General features: G+C 43.1%; 1 protein-coding gene across 4 annotated transcripts in view; it reads right to left on the bottom strand.

The window, feature by feature from the left end:
- Nucleotides 1-19,764, bottom strand: part of LOC120029525 (myosin phosphatase Rho interacting protein) — a 72,087-nt gene that overhangs the window by 2,108 nt on the left and 50,215 nt on the right. For all 4 annotated transcript variants that reach the window (XM_038974784.1, XM_038974786.1, XM_038974788.1 and 1 more), the window contains exons 14-20: nucleotides 9,151-9,298; nucleotides 7,760-7,877; nucleotides 2,562-2,721; nucleotides 2,358-2,471; nucleotides 2,133-2,219; nucleotides 1,828-1,993; nucleotides 1,329-1,414 (exon numbers count right to left, since the gene is read on the bottom strand). In XM_038974784.1, coding sequence (XP_038830712.1) covers nucleotides 1,329-1,414; nucleotides 1,828-1,993; nucleotides 2,133-2,219; nucleotides 2,358-2,471; nucleotides 2,562-2,721; nucleotides 7,760-7,877; nucleotides 9,151-9,298 — 879 coding nt within the window. The remainder of the gene's footprint in view (nucleotides 1-1,328; nucleotides 1,415-1,827; nucleotides 1,994-2,132; nucleotides 2,220-2,357; nucleotides 2,472-2,561; nucleotides 2,722-7,759; nucleotides 7,878-9,150; nucleotides 9,299-19,764) is intronic.

Genomic DNA, 19,764 nt, shown 5'->3' on the forward strand with positions numbered 1-19,764 from the left:
AGCAGCAGGACCGCTACCTCCGCCTTTGTGCAAGGAGGTGCACTGCCAGAGCCCTGCAAAATGACCTCCAGCGGGCCACAAATGTGCATGTGTCAGCATATGGTCTCACAAGGGGTCTGAGGATCTCATCTCGGTACCTAATGGCAGTCAGGCTACCTCTGGCGAGCACATGGAGGGCTGTGCTGCCCCACAAAGAAATGCCACCCCACACCATGACTGACCCACCGCCAAACCGGTCATGCTGGAGGATGTTGCAGGCAGCAGAACGTTCTCCACGGCGTCTCCAGACTCTGTCACGTCTGTCACATGTGCTCATGTGCTCAGTGTGAACCTGCTTTCATCTGTGAAGAGCACAGGGCGCCAGTGGCGAATTTGCCAATCTTGGTGTTCTCTGGCAAAAGCCAAACGTCCTGCACGGTGTTGGGCTGTAAGCACAACCCCCACCTGTGGAAGTCGGGCCCTCATACCACCCTCATGGAGTCTGTTTCTGACCGTTTGAGCAGACACATGCACATTTGTGGCCTGCTGGAGGTCATTTTGCAGGGCTCTGGCAGTGCACCTCCTTGCACAAAGGCGGAGGTAGCGGTCCTGCTGCTGGGTTGTTGCCCTCCTACGGCCTCCTCCACGTCTCCTGATGTACTGGTCTGTCTCCTGGTAGCGCCTCCATGCTCTGGACACTACGCTGACAGACACAGCAAACCTTTTTGCCACAGCTCGCATTGATGTGCCATCCTGGATGAACTGCACTACCTGAGCCACTTGTGTGGGTTGTAGACTCCGTCTCATGCTACCACTAGAGTGAAAGCACCGCCAGCATTCAAAAGTGAACAAAACATCAGCCAGGAAGCATAGGAACTGAGAAGTGGTCTGTGGTCACCACCTGCAGAACCATTCCTTTATTAGGGGTGTCTTGCTAATTGCCTATAATTTCCACCTTTTGTCTATTCCATTTGCACAACAGCATGTGAAATTTATTGTCAATCAGTGTTGCTTCCTAAGTGGACAGTTTGATTTCACAGAAGTGTGATTGACTTGGAGTTACATTGTGTTGTTTAAGTGTTCCCTTTATTTTTTTGAGCAGTGTATAACAAAACTGATGCATCCTTATAGGCCCAATAACCCACCCAATAAAGTACATTCACATGCTGGGGAAGTAAAAAGTTGCAGTGCAATTCAGTAGTTAACCAGAAGGTGGCAGTGTGTCACAGGTCAATGGCACTTGGTTCCTATTGAACAGTTTCCATACACAACCTTCAGCTGCGGGGAAACTTCTCCTCTACTGTGTAAATCACTTTCAGATGTCTTACTCAGGTGTTTAGAAGACGTACCTTTGACCTCATGGTGCGCTCTGAGCGTTTTGCGGCAGCAGCCGCCATCTTGAGAATGTCAGGGTTGCTTTTGGACTTCATGATATCTGATGAGATAACAGACAGCTTCTTCAACAACAAGTCATTTGGAAAAAGGGGCTAGTTGCAGCTTCTGAACTTGTACCCTATTCCCTATATAGTGCACTACTTTTAACCAGGACCCATAGGGCTCAGGTCAAAAGTAGCACACTATGTAGGGAATAGGGTGCCATTTGTAGCACACTATGTAGGGAATAGGGTGCCATTTGTAGCACACTATGTAGGGAATAGGGTGTCATTTGTAGCACACAATGTAGGGAATAGGGTGCCATTTGTAGCATACTATGTAGGGAATAGGGTGCCATTTGTAGCACACAATGTAGGGAATAGGGTGCCATTTGTAGCACAGTATGTAGGGAATAGGGTGTCATTTATAGCACACATATGGAGTAGAAGGATAGAAAGTCTTCTATATTCCTACCGTATCCTCCTGCCCTCTCCACCTCCTCCAGTGAGGGTTCCCCCAGTGCCTCGTGGGCCAGCTGCAGCTGTTCTCTGAGCCTCCCCAGGTCTCTCTCTGCTTTGGCCTTCACGATGCTCAGCTCTGTGTAGATGTCCTTGTACTTGTCCGTTGCATACTTCTTATCCTGGCGGGACGAAGGATACATAGTTTAGGATGGTTGGGTGAGGAATACAACCTCAGCATTGAACATTTTTGAAAATAGTATAAAATACATTGAAAAACTATAAAAAGCAGTTGCAGGTAACTTGCGTCTTGGGACTTACTCTTTGGGCGACCTGGAGTTCATCCTTCAGAGAGTTGATCTCCTGTTTCAGATACTGGACCTCCGACTCCTTCACCCTCAACATCACCTGGCAAGGAAGAGGAAAACTAAGATTCAGTGGCAAATTTCAGCTGTGCATAAAGAAATGTACCCTTTTGACAAACAGGAAGAGTTCAGCTAATTTCAAATCAAATCCAATCTTGGGTTCACCTCGAGAAGAGCTTACCTCTAGCTCATACAGTTCCTTCCCATGTGTGACGTTGCAGGTGTCTCCACCCCCGTCTTCAGTCGCCATAGAGCGCATCTTAGTGATCTCTGCAGCTAGACGGTTGTTCAGCTCCTACAGACACAAGGCACATTAGGTGTCATGGTAAGTGTGAGGACTATTATCAGTGTGTGTGTGTGCCTGGGTGTGTGTGTGTGTGTGCACCTGGTTGTGTGCGTTGAGCTCCTGGTTCTCCCTCTGACACTGTCTGAGGGCCTGTCTCTCAGCCTCCAAGGCTTGGGCCAGGTGGGCGTTCTCCAGGCACTTCTGAGAATACTGTTCCGACAGCACCTCGATCTCCCTTTGGAATGAACACAGTTCCTCTCTGTAACACAGAGAGGGGGGCGGAGAGAGAGAGAGAGAAATAGAAAGTGAGAGGGAAAGCGAGTGAGTGGGAACACAGGAAAACACTCGGTAAGTCAGACCATACAAGGCAAAACACTCACCCAATCAATACCATACCTTTATATTTTTAACACTCAGGAAACTCAACCAAAGACCATGCTAAGCTCTCTTTTCCCTCATAATAGCTGACCAAAGGAAATAGTAGCACAGAGCATAGAAAACTCCTTCATTTTGTAGGGTGAGTAGGAAAACGCCTTGTAAGGAGCCAGACTCCGATACGGAAGGAGGAAATTACAAAAACTCCTTCCTTCATATTTTAGTTCTGGCCAGACACTGGAGTGGTGCTTCAATGTATCTAGAGTCTAGACAGACCGAGCCAGACTGCTGCTAATCAGTTCCTTAATAAACACCAGACAGACTGATGAAACGCCCTTGGCCTGACAGAACTGGAACTGTGTCTGTCTGTAATTCCAGCCTTGGCAAGATCACTAGCTGCCACCGCAGTTCCAGGTTGCCCTAGTTACAGCTGGCAAGGCACAGCCATTCACATTCACATACTGGCTTTGCCCAACCTTTCATTCCCATGGCTCTGGGTTGGGTTTGAACTTGAATGAAAAAGACAGCATTGCAAAATTAAGTTATTTATCTTGAATATCCCCATTTTGACAGATGGACAACTTTCCCCCAACGCTGTTTTGCTGCTCAAACTGACAGGTAATAAAAAATGTTCATAATATGCAATGACAGGACATCTGCAGTTACACCTGTGACTGAGGTGAACTATGTGTCATATGATATCATGCACTTTGCAGATTGGGCAGGTGAGGAGAAATACCTTCACACGTCATCGCAACTAATTATCAGCCCACCCCGTATAAACTCAGAGACCTCTTCATAATGAACAGAGCCTATTTTCATTGACGAAAATTGGAAATTGTCGAAAGGTATCGAAAGAAATCCAAAGAATATACTTATTACTGTAATGTAAAGCTGCCAATTTCTCATGTCTCGACCGCTACGTCTGGAAGTAGCGCCAGACAGTTTCCCTCCCTCCAAGCAGGGCAGTATAAACAGAATTGTCTTGTTGAGCCCAACACTCCTACAGTAACAATCATAACAGCAGATCAATGTTTATGAAACAGCTGAAATGTATAGACTGTTTCCTTATATTTGAGACATGTTTTATTGAGTTATCTGAAATTGCAGTAGCAAAAAACAAAACGGTCAATGGTGCTTGGCTGGCTGCACTGAGCCATGTAAAACTTCTGATCTAAACTCCACAGTGAATTACCCACGTTTTCAGTCAGAATTTGCTTTTAACCACACGTAAGGATTTGCATGATATTAATAAAAATTAAGCCTGGTTTGTTCTAATGGGTGTAAGATTTGTTCTACTGTACTTTTACATCCATGTTAGAGGGGTAACCACTCATTTTTGATGGGCTAACGTTACTTGATGAAGCATGTTGTTAGCTTTACCTAGCTAGCTAGCTAGCAGTAACTGTGCTTTTGTCTTGAAACTAAAATGTTATGAGGGTATGGACTAGAAAATAAACCCTTTAATTGTCTGCACATGCTTGTGAATTGATGCATTATTCAAGAGTATAATGTGGTGTGATTGCATTATTCAAGGGTGTAATATGATTAAGATGGAAACTTGCTTGCATAGTTGAATAGTTTGTTAAAAGCATGCGTACTGGCTAGAGGCTATAGTGGGATATTTACAGTACATTTTAACTGCAGCCCCCGAACCCTCTCTCGGCACATGACATTCCTTTGCTAATGTAAATTGAAAGTTAATGTACATTATATGTAAATTGTAATCTTGTTGCGTTGCCTATGCTACAACTCTCGTCAATCTGTATACGCTCAGAGACTCAGGCCAACTGAAATTATTGATCAGCTGATTTAACTTGAGGAGATCAGCAGTAATTTTTGCAGTCCCATTTATACCACTTTCTTGCCAGTATACCCCATATATATATATAAAATATAATATATATAAAATATAATATATATATATAAATATATATATATATATATATATATATATATATACACACACACACACACTCACTGAACAAAAATATAAATGCTTCATGCAACAATTTCAAAGATTTTCCTGAGTTACAGTTCATATAGGTAAATCAGCCAATTGAAATCAATTAATTAGGCCCTAATCTATGGATTTCACATGACTGGGAATAAAGATATGCATCTGTTGGTCACAGACACCTTAAAAAAGGTAGGAGCATGGATCAGAAAACCAGTCAGTATCTGGTGTGACCACCATTTGCATCATGCAGCCCGACATCTCCTTCGCATAGAGTTGCCATCGATAAAATGCAATTGTGTTCATTGTCAGTAGCTTATGCCTTCCCATACCATAACCCCACCACGGGGCACTCTGTTCACAATATTGACATCAGCAAACTGCTCGACCCCACACAACGCCATACACATGGTCTGCGGTAGTGAGGCCGGTTGGACGTACTGCCAAATTATCTAAAACGACGTTGGAGGTGGCTTATGGTAGAGAAATTAACATTGAATTATCTGGAAACAGCTCTGGTGGACATTCCTAGTCAGCCAATTGCACACTCCCTCAAAAGACATCTGTGGCATTGTGTTGTGACAAAACTGCACATTTTAGAGTGGCCTTTTATTGTCCCCAGCACAAAGTGCACCTGTGTAATGATCATGTTGTTTAATCAGCTTCTTGATATGCCACACCTGTCAGGTGGATGGATAATCTTGGCAAAGGAGAAATGCTCACTAACAGAGATGTAAATACATTTGTGCACAAAATTTGAGAGAAAGAAGATTTTTGTGCGTATGGAACATTTATGGGATCTTTAATTAAAGCTCATGAAACATGGGACCAACACTTAACATGTTTAGTATATTTTTGTTCAGTCTACATCTCTTGCGTAGCCGGCACTGGGGAGGGGTCGGAACAAGAGACATAAAAAGAAAATGATATTTCGACCCCGTCCTTGTCATGGTAACCTGAGTGACGTCATTGATCAAAGTTCTAATTCCTCTGACAGAACGCACCCGTTTTATTTCTTCACATCAACAACCGTATGTTAACTATTTTTAGCTTGCCATACTTGTAAATCATTTGTAAATAATTACCTTGTAATGTGTTAATTGTATGCTTATGCATCCTTATTTCTACACCAAATCCACCACTGGTGTGCGTGGCCAAAGAGCGTCATTCTCATGTCATCCAATAAATGTAAACGCCAGGAGTTTGCTAAACAGCATTGGCACTTGGATTAGAACTGGTGCTATGGTCAAATGACATGAAAATAGAGCTCTTTGGTCATGCACACCAGTGGTGGGTTTGATGCCGAAATAAGGATGCATAAGCAGAAAAGAACCCATACCTACTGTAAAATATGGCGGTGGATATTTGATGGATTTTTTAAAATTACTTTTACACATTTTCGTGATATCTAAATTGGTAGTTACAGTCTTGTCCCGTCGCTGCAACTCCTCTATGGACTCGGGAGAGGCAAAGGTTGAGAGCCATGCGTCCTCCGAAACACGACCCTGCCAAGCCGCACTGCTTCTTGACACACTGCTCCCTTAACCCGGAAGGAAGCCGCACCAATGTGTCAGCGGAAACACCGTCCAGCTGGTGACCGAAGTCAGTTTGCAGGCGCACGGCCTGCCGCAAGGAGTCGCTAAAGCGCGATGGGACAAGGAAATCCCGGCCAGCCAAACCCTGCCCTAACCTGGACGACGCTGGGCCAATTGTGTGCCACCTCATGGGTCTCCCCGTCACGGGATCGATCCCGGGTCTGTAGTGACGCCTCAAGCACTGTGATGCAGTGCCTTAGACCGCTGCGCCACTTGGGAGGCAGAGCTTTGATATTGTTGGACTAGGGCTCCCGAGTGGCGCAGCAGTCTAAGGCACTGCATCTCAGTGCAAGAGGCGTCGCTACAGTCCCTGGTTCGAATCCAGGCTGCATCACATCCGGACACATGGATTGAATTGAAAAGGGCAGTCCATAAGTGCAGAGGAAGGATATGGTCTAAAATCCCTCCCGATGTGTTCTCGAAACTCATAAAACACTTTAGAAAAAGGCTCATGCCGTTATCCTCACAAAGAGAGGTATTGAAACGGGTGCCAATAACTTTGACCAATATCTTTGAGAAAATAAATTATTACTGGTTAATAATAAAAAAATCTGAGAAATTGTATTAGTTTAAAATAATATCATTTGCCAATTTTTTGTTGTTGCATACAATAATAGCTCAGTACTTGTATTATTTATTTTATACAGTCATTTTTACCAAGGGTGGCAATCATTTTGGACCTGGCTGTATGCTAAAGGAAAATGCAGTTATTCGGGAGCGATGGGGACTTGAGACAGTAGTTTTGACCTTAGAAAAACAGTAAACATTGTAAACATTGACTCAAGTCTGGACTGGAAATTTGAGTCTTGACTCTAAATGAAGACCTGAGACCTGACCTGCTTATTGCGAGTTCAAGATTGTATGACAGAGTAAAAAGAAGGAAACCTGTACAGAGTGTATTTGCATCGTGTACTGTATATAATATGCTTGTGGTACTTAGGGGATATGATAACTTGAAGATAATATGGTCTTGGCGATGGTAATGTGCTTGTGGTACTTAGGGGATATGATAGTACCAATGAGGGGAAGAAGAAAAAAATCGATAGTTACATATCAGGATATTATTTTTGACAATATATTGTATCATTTTGACAATATTGCAATATTATTTTAGCGCTAGTTGGCTGTACCTGCACCAAAACTCCAGTATTTTTTCTTCATAGCTTGTTCTCCATCTTCTTTTAAAATAGGGCGAAAAATACGTTTTCAGCACTTTTACATCGAATCGCAATTAAATCACATAATCGAATCACAATACATAAAGAATTGTGAGAGTCGCAATACATATCGTATCGGCACCAAAGTATCGTGATAACATAGTATTGTGAGGTCCCTGTCAATTTCCAGCCCTACATGATATCTTTACTTACTCGTGCTGCCTGCATATCTCCTCTATGTCTGCGTTCTCCGTGTTGCAGTTGGACTTGCGGGCCTTGTCCAGCTCCTTCTCCAGCTCCGACCGGTGTGCGTTCTTCATCGCCTCGATCGCTGGGGCAACCAAAACAAAGAACGTTGTTATTGGGGCAGAGCTCTGGCATAGCCGGCCCATCTGCTAACTAAAAAAATGAAATGAAATCAAATTGTATTTGTCACATGCACCCAACACAACAGGTGTAGACCTTACCTCAAGAAATAGAGTTAAGAAAATATTTACTAAATAAACTAAAGTACATTTTTTAAATTAAAAGTAACAATAAATAACAATAACAAGGCTACAGCGCCTTGCAATAGTATTCATCCCCCATGGCGTTTTTCCTATTTTGTTACATTACAACCTGTAATTTAAATGGATATTTATTTGGATTTCATGTAATGGACATACACAAGAGTCCAAATTGGTGAAAAAATTAAAAAAAATCATTTTTCGAAAAAATAAAAAAACAGAAAAGTGGTGCGTGCATATGTACACTGGGGAGAACAAGTATTTGATACTGCCGATTTTGCAGGTTTTCCTACTTACAAAGCATGTAGAGGTCTGTAATTTTTTATCATAGGTACACTTCAACTGTGAGACGGAATCTAAAACAAAAATCCAGAAAATCACATTGCATGATTTTTAAGTAATTCATAATTTTTTTAATTCCGTCTCTCACAGTTGAAGTGTACCTATGATAAAAATTACAGACCTCTACATGCTTTGTAAGTAGGAAAATATAAAAAATATTTTGCATCTTCAAAGTGGTAGGCATGTTGTGTAAATCAAATGATCCAACCCCCCCCCCCAAAAAAAATCTATTTTAATTCTAGGTTGTAAGGCAATAAAATAGGAAAAATGCCAAGGGGGGGTGAATGCTTTCGCAAGCCACTGTATATACAGGGGGTACCGGTACCGAGTCAATGTGTGGGGGTACAGGTTAGTCGAGCTAATTTGTACATGTAGGTAGGGGTAAAATGACTATGCATAGATAATAAACAGCGAGTAGCAATAGTGTAAAAACAAAAAGGGGGGGGGGGGGTCAATGTAAATAGTCCGGGTGGCCAGCTGGAGCATTTTGGACCTAGACTTGGCGCTCCGGTACTGCTTGCCGTGCGGTAGCAGAGAGAACAGTCTATGCCCCCAAAAAAGTGGTAACTGTGGTTGAAAGAAAAATCCGCTATTTTAAAGCAGAGCCCAAAGACCATGGTAACTCACAATTATGGGTTTGCGAACACAATTGAACAAAATACTTAATGTTAGCCTGATGCTACTGCTAGCAAGGGACACTCGGCCTATATGATTACTAAGGTGCTAATGCTGATAGCTATCATAATTACTACTGACCGGCTATGGTAGCGGCAGTCTCCTCGGCTAGCAGCCTCTCCTTTTCCTCGTGTAGGTTTTCCAGCTCTCTCTGGTGTTTCCTCTGCAGCTCGTCGATCACCTTCTGGTGGGAATCCTCCATGGCAGTAAAGCCCCTCTCACAGGTGGCCTATTAATGGAAGGTAATGTGGGAAAAGTGAGTCCACATGCAACCATAAGCTAGGGCCAAGAGTTTTTCCTGTCAGACCATGTGCCATGACTACGAAAAACTCTATACACTATAACAAGGGTCAAGAGGGCCATAAAATGTTTTCCTGGACAAGTCAAACTCTGGATCTAATTAAAGCCAATCAACTCTGATCCAGATCTTGTCCAGTTCAGGAAAAACTCCTGGCCCTAGCATCAACCACTGCTGACCATCCATTCATTGACACTGATCACTGATGACAAACACCGAGCTAGCTACTGCACATTTAGCCATGAGCAACATAAGCATATGGTACAAAGTATTAAGAAAACAACAGAATACACAATATGTTAAAGGAATGCGTAGGCAGCGAGAACGTAATGTGATTGAGAAGGCTGTGTTCTATAGCCTAATTATCCCTGCAACAGTAAAGGTATTCAACCACTGCCAGGTTTTTAGCTAAGTAAACTCTGGGCCGCTTGCAAATAAAACACCTATTACAACTTTAGTTCATGTCTAGTGTGATATTGTTTGCTGTCTAGGGCGGCAGGTAACCTTGCGGTTAAGACCGTTGGGCCAGTAACCGAAAGGTTGCGGTTTTGAAACCCCGAGCTGACAAAGTGAAAAATCTGCTGCTGTGCCCTTAACAAGGCACTTAACCCGAATTGCTCCTGTATGTCACTCTGCTAAATTACTAAAATGTAAAAGTCTATAATTTGAAAAACCTAGAATCTGTTACCATTGAACTAATCTTTGGTATAATGTAGGAGGTTAAGATGAGACCAAACAAAACACTGGATAATAGGCTGATTCTGTGGGGACAGACAGTGGAATCTGATGTGTCATCATCGTGAGGTGGCAGGGCCAGCCTGTCTGTGGACTGCCTTTCAGTAGTATAGACCAGAGTTTCCCCAAACTTGGTCCCGGGGCCCCACCGGGTGTACGGCTGGACGATATATCGAAGTAATTTGATTAATTCTAATGTATGCTTTTGCGCGATATTCCAAATGCCTGTATCGCAGAATCAAGTTTTTTTGTATTTCTCGGGGTTTTTTGCGTTTACGTCCGCTTGTTCTCATGTTGTCGTTTTGGTCTCGTTCGCTCCTTCTGTGCTGTGCACCTTCCCATTTACACCAGAGATCTGTACATAACTATAAAATACTCATGTCTCCGCCCAAAACAATGGGAGTCGTTGTCACAAAGGCGGGAAGGCAGGCGACAAGCTTAGGTTCAAATAAGCGCATAGGTTTTTTTTTGACAGATTTTGTCGAGAGTGAAACATCCCGGTTTGCTTCTTTGTCCCAAGCCCCTCCCCTTACCACTCACAACAACAAAGATGAGAGATCACTTCTTCCTCTCTGACAAACGGTTTCAACTTGTTACACGGAGACATTATTTTACTGTAATAGAGGAGAAGATAACCTTTCAAACCATACATTGTTTGTTTCAACTCCTCAAATTTCGAGAAGACCAATGAACATTAATTCTGGAAATGTAATGCTCAGTGCCACATATCGCTAGCAGCCTTGAAATCAAATAAAGATTGTTATACTAGCTGTTTAGTCTGTGTTTTATAAATGTGCAATAAGCATAAAACAAATATATAAAGGAACTGGCAACTCGTTCTCATTCTGAGAAATAAGGTAGGCCACTTGATTTCAGCATCTGACAATATGGACAGGCTAGCATGCTGTTCAAACAGTTGGAAGGTTGTGTTAATAACAATTCAACTTTTTGGCCTTGAATTCAGAGCTTGTGAAATTATAGTTCGATCCAAGTGCTTGGGCTTGTGCTTGAGAGCTTGTTTTTGAGGTGTTCATTTTCTATAATGCCTGCTACATTATTAGTGAATGTGCATTATGCATGGTTCTGGTTAAATTTAAAGTTACAAAAAACAGGTACACCTATTTTTTATAAAATAATTTAATTATAAGTGTATCTTATGGTTGTGGAAGGCATTTATTCAGCCTAGGTTCTGGATAATATGGAGCGGGTCTTTTTCCAAATAGGGCTATCTTCTGTACACCACCCCTACAGTACCTTGTCAAAACACAACCGACTGGCTCAAACGCATTAAGAAGGAAAGAAATTCCACAAATTAACTTTTAACAAGGCACACCTGTTAATTGAAATGACAATAGTGTGCAAAGCTGTCATCAAGGCAAAGGGTGGCTATTTTGAAGAATCTCAAATATAAAATATATTTAGATTTGTTAAACACTTTTTTGGTTACGACATGATTCCATGTGTTATTTCATAGTTTCGATGTGTTCACTTCTATTCTACAAAGTAGAAAATAGTAAAAAATTAATAAAAAACTCTGAAATGAGTAGGTGTCCAAACTTTTGACTGGTACTGTATATCGTGAATCGGCCATAAATTTGAGAAAATTGAGATGAGTTTTAGACCATATCGCTCAGCCCTACCTGGGTGCATATATATAATTTTCCCCCCCCTAGCACTACACAGCGGATTCAAATAATCAAAGCTTGATGATGAGTTGAGTATTGGAATCAGTTGTGTAGTGCTAGGGTAAAAGCCAAAACGTGCACCCAGGGGAGGTCCCAGGACTGAGTTTGGGAAACCTTGATATAGAGAAAGGAGGCTGGGGAGAGAAGGAGGGGGGTAATCCTGATCAACACGGCTTTAGAAAGAGCCATTCACAATTCTATTATAATTACAGTGCATGTTTCCACAAGAGGGGATTTCAATAGCCTTCCGACCAGCTCGACCCAAAACCTACTTCCGTCCTCTATTCAGCGCTGCTAATCCGAGTACTCAGTCAACGGTGCTGTCCTATGCTCCCTCTCTAGCCAAAGTCTGTTTTCACAGGGATAAGTCCCCAGTGCTCGGGAAACTGGCCCAGATGGGAACGAACTGAGAGACTGAGAGTGAGCCAACTTCCTGGCTGGATATACAGTTGAAGTCAGAAGTTTACATACACTTAGGTTGGAGTCAATAAAACTCATTTTTCAACCACTCCAAAAATGTCTTGTTAACAAACCACAGTTTTGGCAAGTCGGCTAGAACATCTACTTTGTGCATGACATAAGTAATTTTTCCAACAATCGTTTACAGTCAGATTATTTCACTTATAATTCACTGTTTCACAATTCAAGTGGGTCAAAAGTTTACATACACTAAGTTGACTGTGCCTTTAAACAGCTTGGAAAATTCCCGAAAATTATGTCATGGCTTTAGAAGCTTCTGATAGGCTAATTGACATCATTTGAGTCAATTGGAGGTGTACCTGTGGATGTATTTCAAGGCCTACCTTCAAACTCAGTGCCTCTTTGCTTGACATCATGGGAAAATCTAAATAAAATCAGCCAGACCTCAGAAAAAAAACAAGTCTGGTGCATCCTTGGGAGCAATTTCCAAACGCCTGAAGGTACCACGTTCATCTGTACAAACAATAGTACGCAAGTATAAACACCATGGGACCACGCAGCCGTCATACCGCTCAGGAAGGAGACGCATTCTGTCTCCTCGAGATGAGATGAACGTACTTTGGTGCGAAAAGTGCAAATCAATCCCAGAACAGCAAAGGACCTTGTGAAGATGCTGGAGGAAACAGGTACAAAAGTATCTATATCCACAGTAAAACGGGTCCTATATCGACATAACCTGAAAGGCCCGCTCAGCAAGGAAGAAACTACTGCTCTAAAACCGCCATTAAAACGCCAGACTACGGTTTGCAACTGCACACGGGGACAAAGATCGTACTTTTTGTAGAAATGTCCTCTGGTCTGATGAAACAAAAATAGAACTGTTTGGCCATAATGACCATCGTTATGTTTGGAGGGAAAAGGGGGAGGCTTGCAAGCCAAAGAACACCATCCCAACCGTGAAGCACGGGGGTGGCAGCATCATGTTGTGGGGGTGCTTTGCTGCAGGAGGGACTGGTGCACTTCATAAAATTGATGGCATCATTAGGCAGGAAAATGATGTGGATATATTGAAGCAACATCTTAAGACATCAGTCAGGAAGCTGAAGCTTGGTCGCAAATGGGTCTTACAAATGGACAATGACCTCGAGCATACTTCCAAAGTTGTGGCAAAATGGCTTAAGGACAACAAAGTCAAGGTATTGGAGTGGCCGTCACAAAGCCCTGACCTCAATCCTATAGAAAATTTGTGGGCAGAACTGAAAAAGCGTGTACGAGCAAGGAGGCCTACAAACCTGATTCTGTTACATCAGCTCTGTCAGGAGGAATGGGCCAAAATTCACCCAACTTATTGTGGGAAGCTTGTGGAAGGCTACTCAAAACGTTTGACCCACGTTAAACAATTTAAAGGCAATGCTACCAAATACTAATTGAGTGTGTGTAAACTTCTGATCCACTGGGAATGTGATGGCTGAAATAAATCACTCTACTATTATTCTGCCATTTCACATTTTTTAAATAAAGTGGTGATCCTAACTAACCTAAGACAGGGAATTTTTACTTGGATTAAATGTCAGGAATTGTGAAAAACTAAGTTTAAATGTATTTGGCTAAGGTGTATGTAAACTTCCAACTTCAACTGTATGGGGACACTTCCTGTTGTGACTTCACAAGCAACACGTGCCCTTTGTTTAGTGTGTGTGTGGCCCATTTCCTGTTTAATGGGGTGGCTGGTGTATAGTATACAACTACACTATTGAGAAATTTGCAAACAAAGTGTGGGTCTAACTGAGGGAATGTGCTGTTCAAGAGATGAAACCTGTCCTGCACACACAGCAGCCATCTACGACCAGGAAGAGCACTGCTACTGCACAAATACCTGGCTACCACCTGTCCATCCCTATACACAACAACAATACAAAGATTATATCACCAGCAGCAACAAAAGACATGGAATAGCATATGTCTTGCATTTCATGTCAGCTGTGCATCCAACTGTGTCGTAAACCTGACTAGAAGATCTACAGGTAACTGCCAAAATAAAGGAAACACCAACATAGTCTCAACAAGTGTCTTAATAGGGCGTTGGGCCACCACAAGCTTACAGAACAGCTTCAGTGCGCATTGACATAGATTCTACAAGTATCTGGAACTCTATTGGAGGAATGCGATACCATTCTTTCATGAGAAATTCCATCATTTGTAGTTTTGTTGATGGTGGTGAAAAAAGCTGTCTTAGACGCCACTCCAGACTCTCCCTTAAGATTAAATTTGGTTGAGATTTGGTTACTGAGAAGCCTCTTTCAAAGTCACAGAGATCTCTTCTTACAGTCATGTTAGCCAAAATAATGGGCAACTGGGCATTTTAAACATGACCGCGAAGCATGATCGGATGTTAAATGCTTAATTAACTTAAGAACCACACCTGTGTGGAAGCACCTGCTTTCAAAATACATTGTATCTCTAATTTACTTAAGTGTTTCCTTTATTTTGGAAGTCACATGCATGTTTCTTTCCTGAGGTTTATAACCCATGCCATCTGCTTAGAAACAGTCTCCATTCAAGACTAATAAACACATGCAGAAAACAACAGCTCTTAAAACTATTCATATACAGTCGTGGCCTAAAGTTTTGAGAATGACACAAATATTAATTTTCACAAAGTCTGCTGCCTCAGTTTGTATGATGGCAATTTGCATATACTCCAGAATGTTATGAAGAGTGATCAGATGAATTGCAATTAATTACAAAGTCCCTGTTTGCCATGCAAATGAACTGAATCCCCAAAAAACATTTCCACTGCATTTCAGCCCTGCCACAAAAGGACCAGCTGACATCATGTCAGTGATTCTCTCGTTAACACAGGTGTGTGTGTTGACGAGGACAAGGCTGGAGATCACTCTGCCATGCTGATTGAGTTCGAAAAACAGACTGGAAGCTTGAAATGGAGGGTGGTGCTTGGAATCATTGTTCTTCCTCTGTCAACCATGGTTCTCTGCAAGGAACCCCGTGCCGTCATCATTGCTTTGCACAAAAAGGGCTTCACAGGCAAGGATATTGCTGCCAGTAAGATTGCACCTAAATCAACCATTTATCGGATCCTCAAGAACTTCAAGGAGAGCGGTTCAATTGTTGTGAAGGCTTCAGGGCGCCCAAGAAAGTCCAGCAAGCGCCAGGACTGTCTCCTAAAGTTGATTCAGCTGCGGGATCAGGACACCACCAGTACAGAGCTTGCTCAGGAATGGCAGCAGGCAGGTGTGAGTGCATCTGCATGCACAGTGAGGCGAAGACTTTTTGGAGGATGGCCTGGTGTCAAGAAGGGCAGCAAAGAAGCCACTTCTCTCCATGAAAAACATCAGGGACAGACTGATATTCTGCAAAAGGTACAGGGATTGGACTGCTGAGGACTGGGGTAAAGTCATTTTCTCTGATGAATCCCCTTTCCGATTGTTTGGGGCATCTGGAAAAAAGCTTGTCCGTAGAAGACAAGGTGAGCCCTACCATCAGTCCTGTGTCATGCCAACAGTAAAGCATCCTGAGACCATTCATGTGTGGGGTTGCTTCTCACCCAAGGGAGTGGGCTCACTCACAACTTTGCCTAAGAACACAGCCATTAATAAAGAATGGTACCAACACATCCTCCGAGAGCAACTTCTACCAACCATCCAGGAACAGTTTGGTGACGAACAATGCCTTTTCCAGCATGATGGAGCACCTTGCCATAAGGCAAAAGTGATAACTAAGTGGCTCGGGGAACAAAACATCGATATTTTGGGTCCATGGCCAGGAAACTCCCCAGACCTTAATACTATTGAGAACTTGTGGTCAATCCTCAAGAGGCGGGTGGACAAACAAAACCCACAAATTCTGATAAACTCCAAGCATTGATTATGCAAGAATGGGCTGCCATCAGTCAGGATGTGGCCCAGAAGTTAATTAATAGCATGCCAGGGCGGATTGCAGAGGTCTTGAAAAAGAAGGGTCAACACTGCAAATATTGACTCTTTGCATCAACTTCATGTAATTGTCAATAAAAGCCTTTGACACTTATGAAATGCTTGTAATTATACTTCAGTATTCCATAGTAACATCTGACAAAAACATCTAAAGACACTGAAGCAGCAGACTTTGTGGAAATTAATATTTGTATCATTCTCAAAACTTTTAGCTACGACTGTACAGCTGGAGCCTGATCATAAATTACGTGTGTAATTCTAATACACATCTACAACATAATGTAATGTAGAGAGACCATGACAATGGAGGAAAACATTTTTACCTGGAAATACTCTGTAGTCAAAATATATACAAACATAGGATCTACGACATATAGAAACATCTGGGTAACTCTACGTTTACATACAGTACCCAAGATTCTGGGTAGACGATCATCAGGGAATGACTTGTGGTTAGTAAACTTTTCAGTTGCGATTAGATCTTGCTTTACATTTCTTCCTTTTAAGCATTACTTTTCCAAAAAAGTAATTACGTCTAAGCTTCAAGTATTCTGCAATGTTTTGAATGCCTGTCAATTATCATGAACTGTTAATCAGCAAGTCAGGGGGGGAAAAGTTGAACGTTTAGCCAGTTAAAGCAACATCACAACATCAAAGACAAAAAGGTAAGCCCCATGCATCTTCAAATGCAGCTGATTTCATTCTCAAGAAAAAAAGCAATATATCCACCTCATTACCTAAATAATGTGTCTGTTGAGGATAACTCAATAGTTAGACAGCTTTAAAAGGGGTTCAACCATTTGTCTTCGACACTTCTAATATACAACGCCTATTGAAGAAAGGAATCTGTCATCAAGCACATCAAACTGTGCCTTCTGAGGAACTCATTTCATCAGCAACTATACTTTATGGTATGATAAGGGGCAATTTACCATTGGATGTGAAAATATGCTGATAGACACTATATAACATGACTTAAAAATAAATTCTGTCAGCCTGACTTTCATGTGACATTAGGACAGGTTCTGGTAAGTCTCTCTAGGCAGATGGGTTGCCTCCCACATTAACAATGTTCCAGTTGCCCTAGGTCTGGGAGTTCTAGTTAACTAACCTTTTCCTGTGAAACAAAATGGGTTCCTCAGCACACAACTAGTGTCAACAACCACATGCACTGAACAGTGAATTAGTCAACCATGCAACATTGGAGGATACTGTTTTACAAAGAAAAGGAAAGCAGAGTGAGCAGAGCAGGGTTAGAGGGGAAAGGGGGGTAAGGGCAGGTAGGAAGGGGTCGGGGGAGGGTGGGGGGTGCCACAAGGAGACAGAAGGCATCACGGACGGAGGAACAGCAAGTACAAGGAATGGCTTCCACCTTCAGGTTCTCCAGGTCTTTGTCGTATTTCAGCCGGAGGGTAGCTGCGTCACCCTGGTGCTCCCTCCGCTTAATCTCTTCCGTCATGGTTGAGACCTGGGCCACCAGATCCTGGATTTGCTCCTTGAGGGCAGAGGTTGTGGAGGTCTCAGGGGACATCCTCCCATCCTCTGCCCCAGTGAGATAGCTTCCTCCTGGGGTGACATCCATCTGGTGGTGGAACTTCTCCAGCAGAACACTCCTCTCCATCTCGTGTTTCTTCTTCAGGTTCTCCATACAGACAGTCAGAGAGTCGATCTCCTTCACGTTCTCTTCACGTTCTAAACGCATTATCTCGGCCACCTTTGCCACCTCCTGTCTCAGCTTTTCTGTTTCCTGTGCGTAGACGTCCTTGATCTCCCGCAGCTCCAGCTTGTGCTTGGCCACCATGTCCTGTAGCTGAATGGCCTTGTCCAGGGAGTCAATGGGCTCTCCTTCGATCTGAATGTGTGTTATTGGTCTAGTATCTTCACTCATAGGGCTTTCAAGGCTCGACAGATAATTCTGTATATCCGCCATTTTGGAATGTAGATCTTGGTTCAGTTCTCTCAGTAGAGAGCAGTTTGCACAGTCGGAGTTGCCAATCGGACGTTTTTCAAGCATTGTTTCTTTCAGCTCTTTCTCGTGTTGGAACTTCAGCCTGCTGATGAGATAGGACATGTTGGCTTCTGTGGCTGCGTCTTCAAGGTGCTCAGACCATTGTTTCTTTAGTTTGCTGGAATCAAAGCTAGCTATGACCAAGGACAGGAGCCTGTCATTAGTGGATGTCTCAATGGTGGAGGCAATTAGGTTCAATAAAAACACTTTATCTTGCAATGTCTCTGTTAAATCTTTCAAAATGAGAGTGTTGGTGTCATTATCAAGCCAGCTGGACCAATTCAAAAGGTCTGCTTCCATGGTCTGTGCAGTCACAGCCATCTCATTATCAACTTCCATCTTTGGTCGAGGACAAATCCTGTTCATCAACAGCAACATGCTCTTCTCAGCTACCATACGCTCTGCCACACGCCTTTCAAAACTACATGAACTTCCACCTTCCGTCTCGCCTGGGTTAACCTCTACAGCACTTAATAGACGACTACAGAACTCTGCCTCGAATACCAACCTTTTCATTACTCTCTGACTTACTTCATCCGACTCCTCTTCAAAGGACCCAAGGCAGTCTGTGATATGTAAAGTGCTTTTCATATCAATTAGCGTTTTGTCCACACTAATATCTACCTTCGCTAACACCTCTAGCACCTTACTAAGGGCCTCAGACTTCATCTTTACCCCACCTACTAATTGCTTTATAACACTTTCGTCTACTACCTGCTTCTCACTTGTCTGCATCAACTCTTCATTAACATTCATTTCTTGTTCCCCCCGAGCTGACTTTGCCTCTAATTTTGCTCGCATCATCCTAATCTCATTCTCTGCCTCTATAAGTTTTTGACTCTGGAGTCTCTCAGATTCCTGGTTTCTAGTTTTAAGTTCAACCGTCTGAGCTTGAAGTTCTCTACAGAGATGCTGTGTGGACTGAAGGAGCGCTTCCTTTTCTAAGAGCTTGGCCTCTGTGCCCTCCAGCTGCTCTTTGAGTTTCTCCTTAGGGGGCGTATCGTCACCTTCCTTGGCCATTTGGAATCCCAGACCTTTGAGAGTGGCCTCTTTCAGCTGCAGTCTTCTCTCTGTGTCATTCAGGCTGTTTCCTAGCACCTCCAAGGTGACCAGCGCCTCATGAAGCTTCACAGATTTCTCATTCAGCTCACGCTCATAGACCTCCCTGTCGATAGCATGGGCTTCGCTCTCCGCAAGTCTGGCCCTAACTCCGTTCAGCTCCTCTAGGATCAGTAGGTGCTGTTTCCCACCTTGCAAGTTGATTAGCTCAGCTTTAAGCCTATCTATCTCCCTATCTGCCTCAGTCAGTTGGTTCACTATCTCCTGATAGCGCTGGTGCAGCGCTCCATTTTCGCTCGTTAGAAGTTCGACCCTCTGGGACAAAGTCCTGATTGTGATCTCGTGGCTTTCAGAGTGCTCTTCATTTTGACACATAGGTCCATAAGAGCTCTTCAGGCTCTCCACCTTCTGCTCCTGAACCCTTCCCAGCATGTCTTCCATGGTCAGGAGTCGTGATTCGTAATTGCGGATGCTTTCGCCCGCCCTGGCCAAGCTCTTCCTCATAGTCTCATTCTCTACCTCCTGCTGATACTTCCA

The sequence above is a fragment of the Salvelinus namaycush genome, chromosome 35 (genome assembly GCF_016432855.1).
Source record: "Salvelinus namaycush isolate Seneca chromosome 35, SaNama_1.0, whole genome shotgun sequence".
Taxonomy (NCBI): domain Eukaryota; kingdom Metazoa; phylum Chordata; class Actinopteri; order Salmoniformes; family Salmonidae; genus Salvelinus; species Salvelinus namaycush.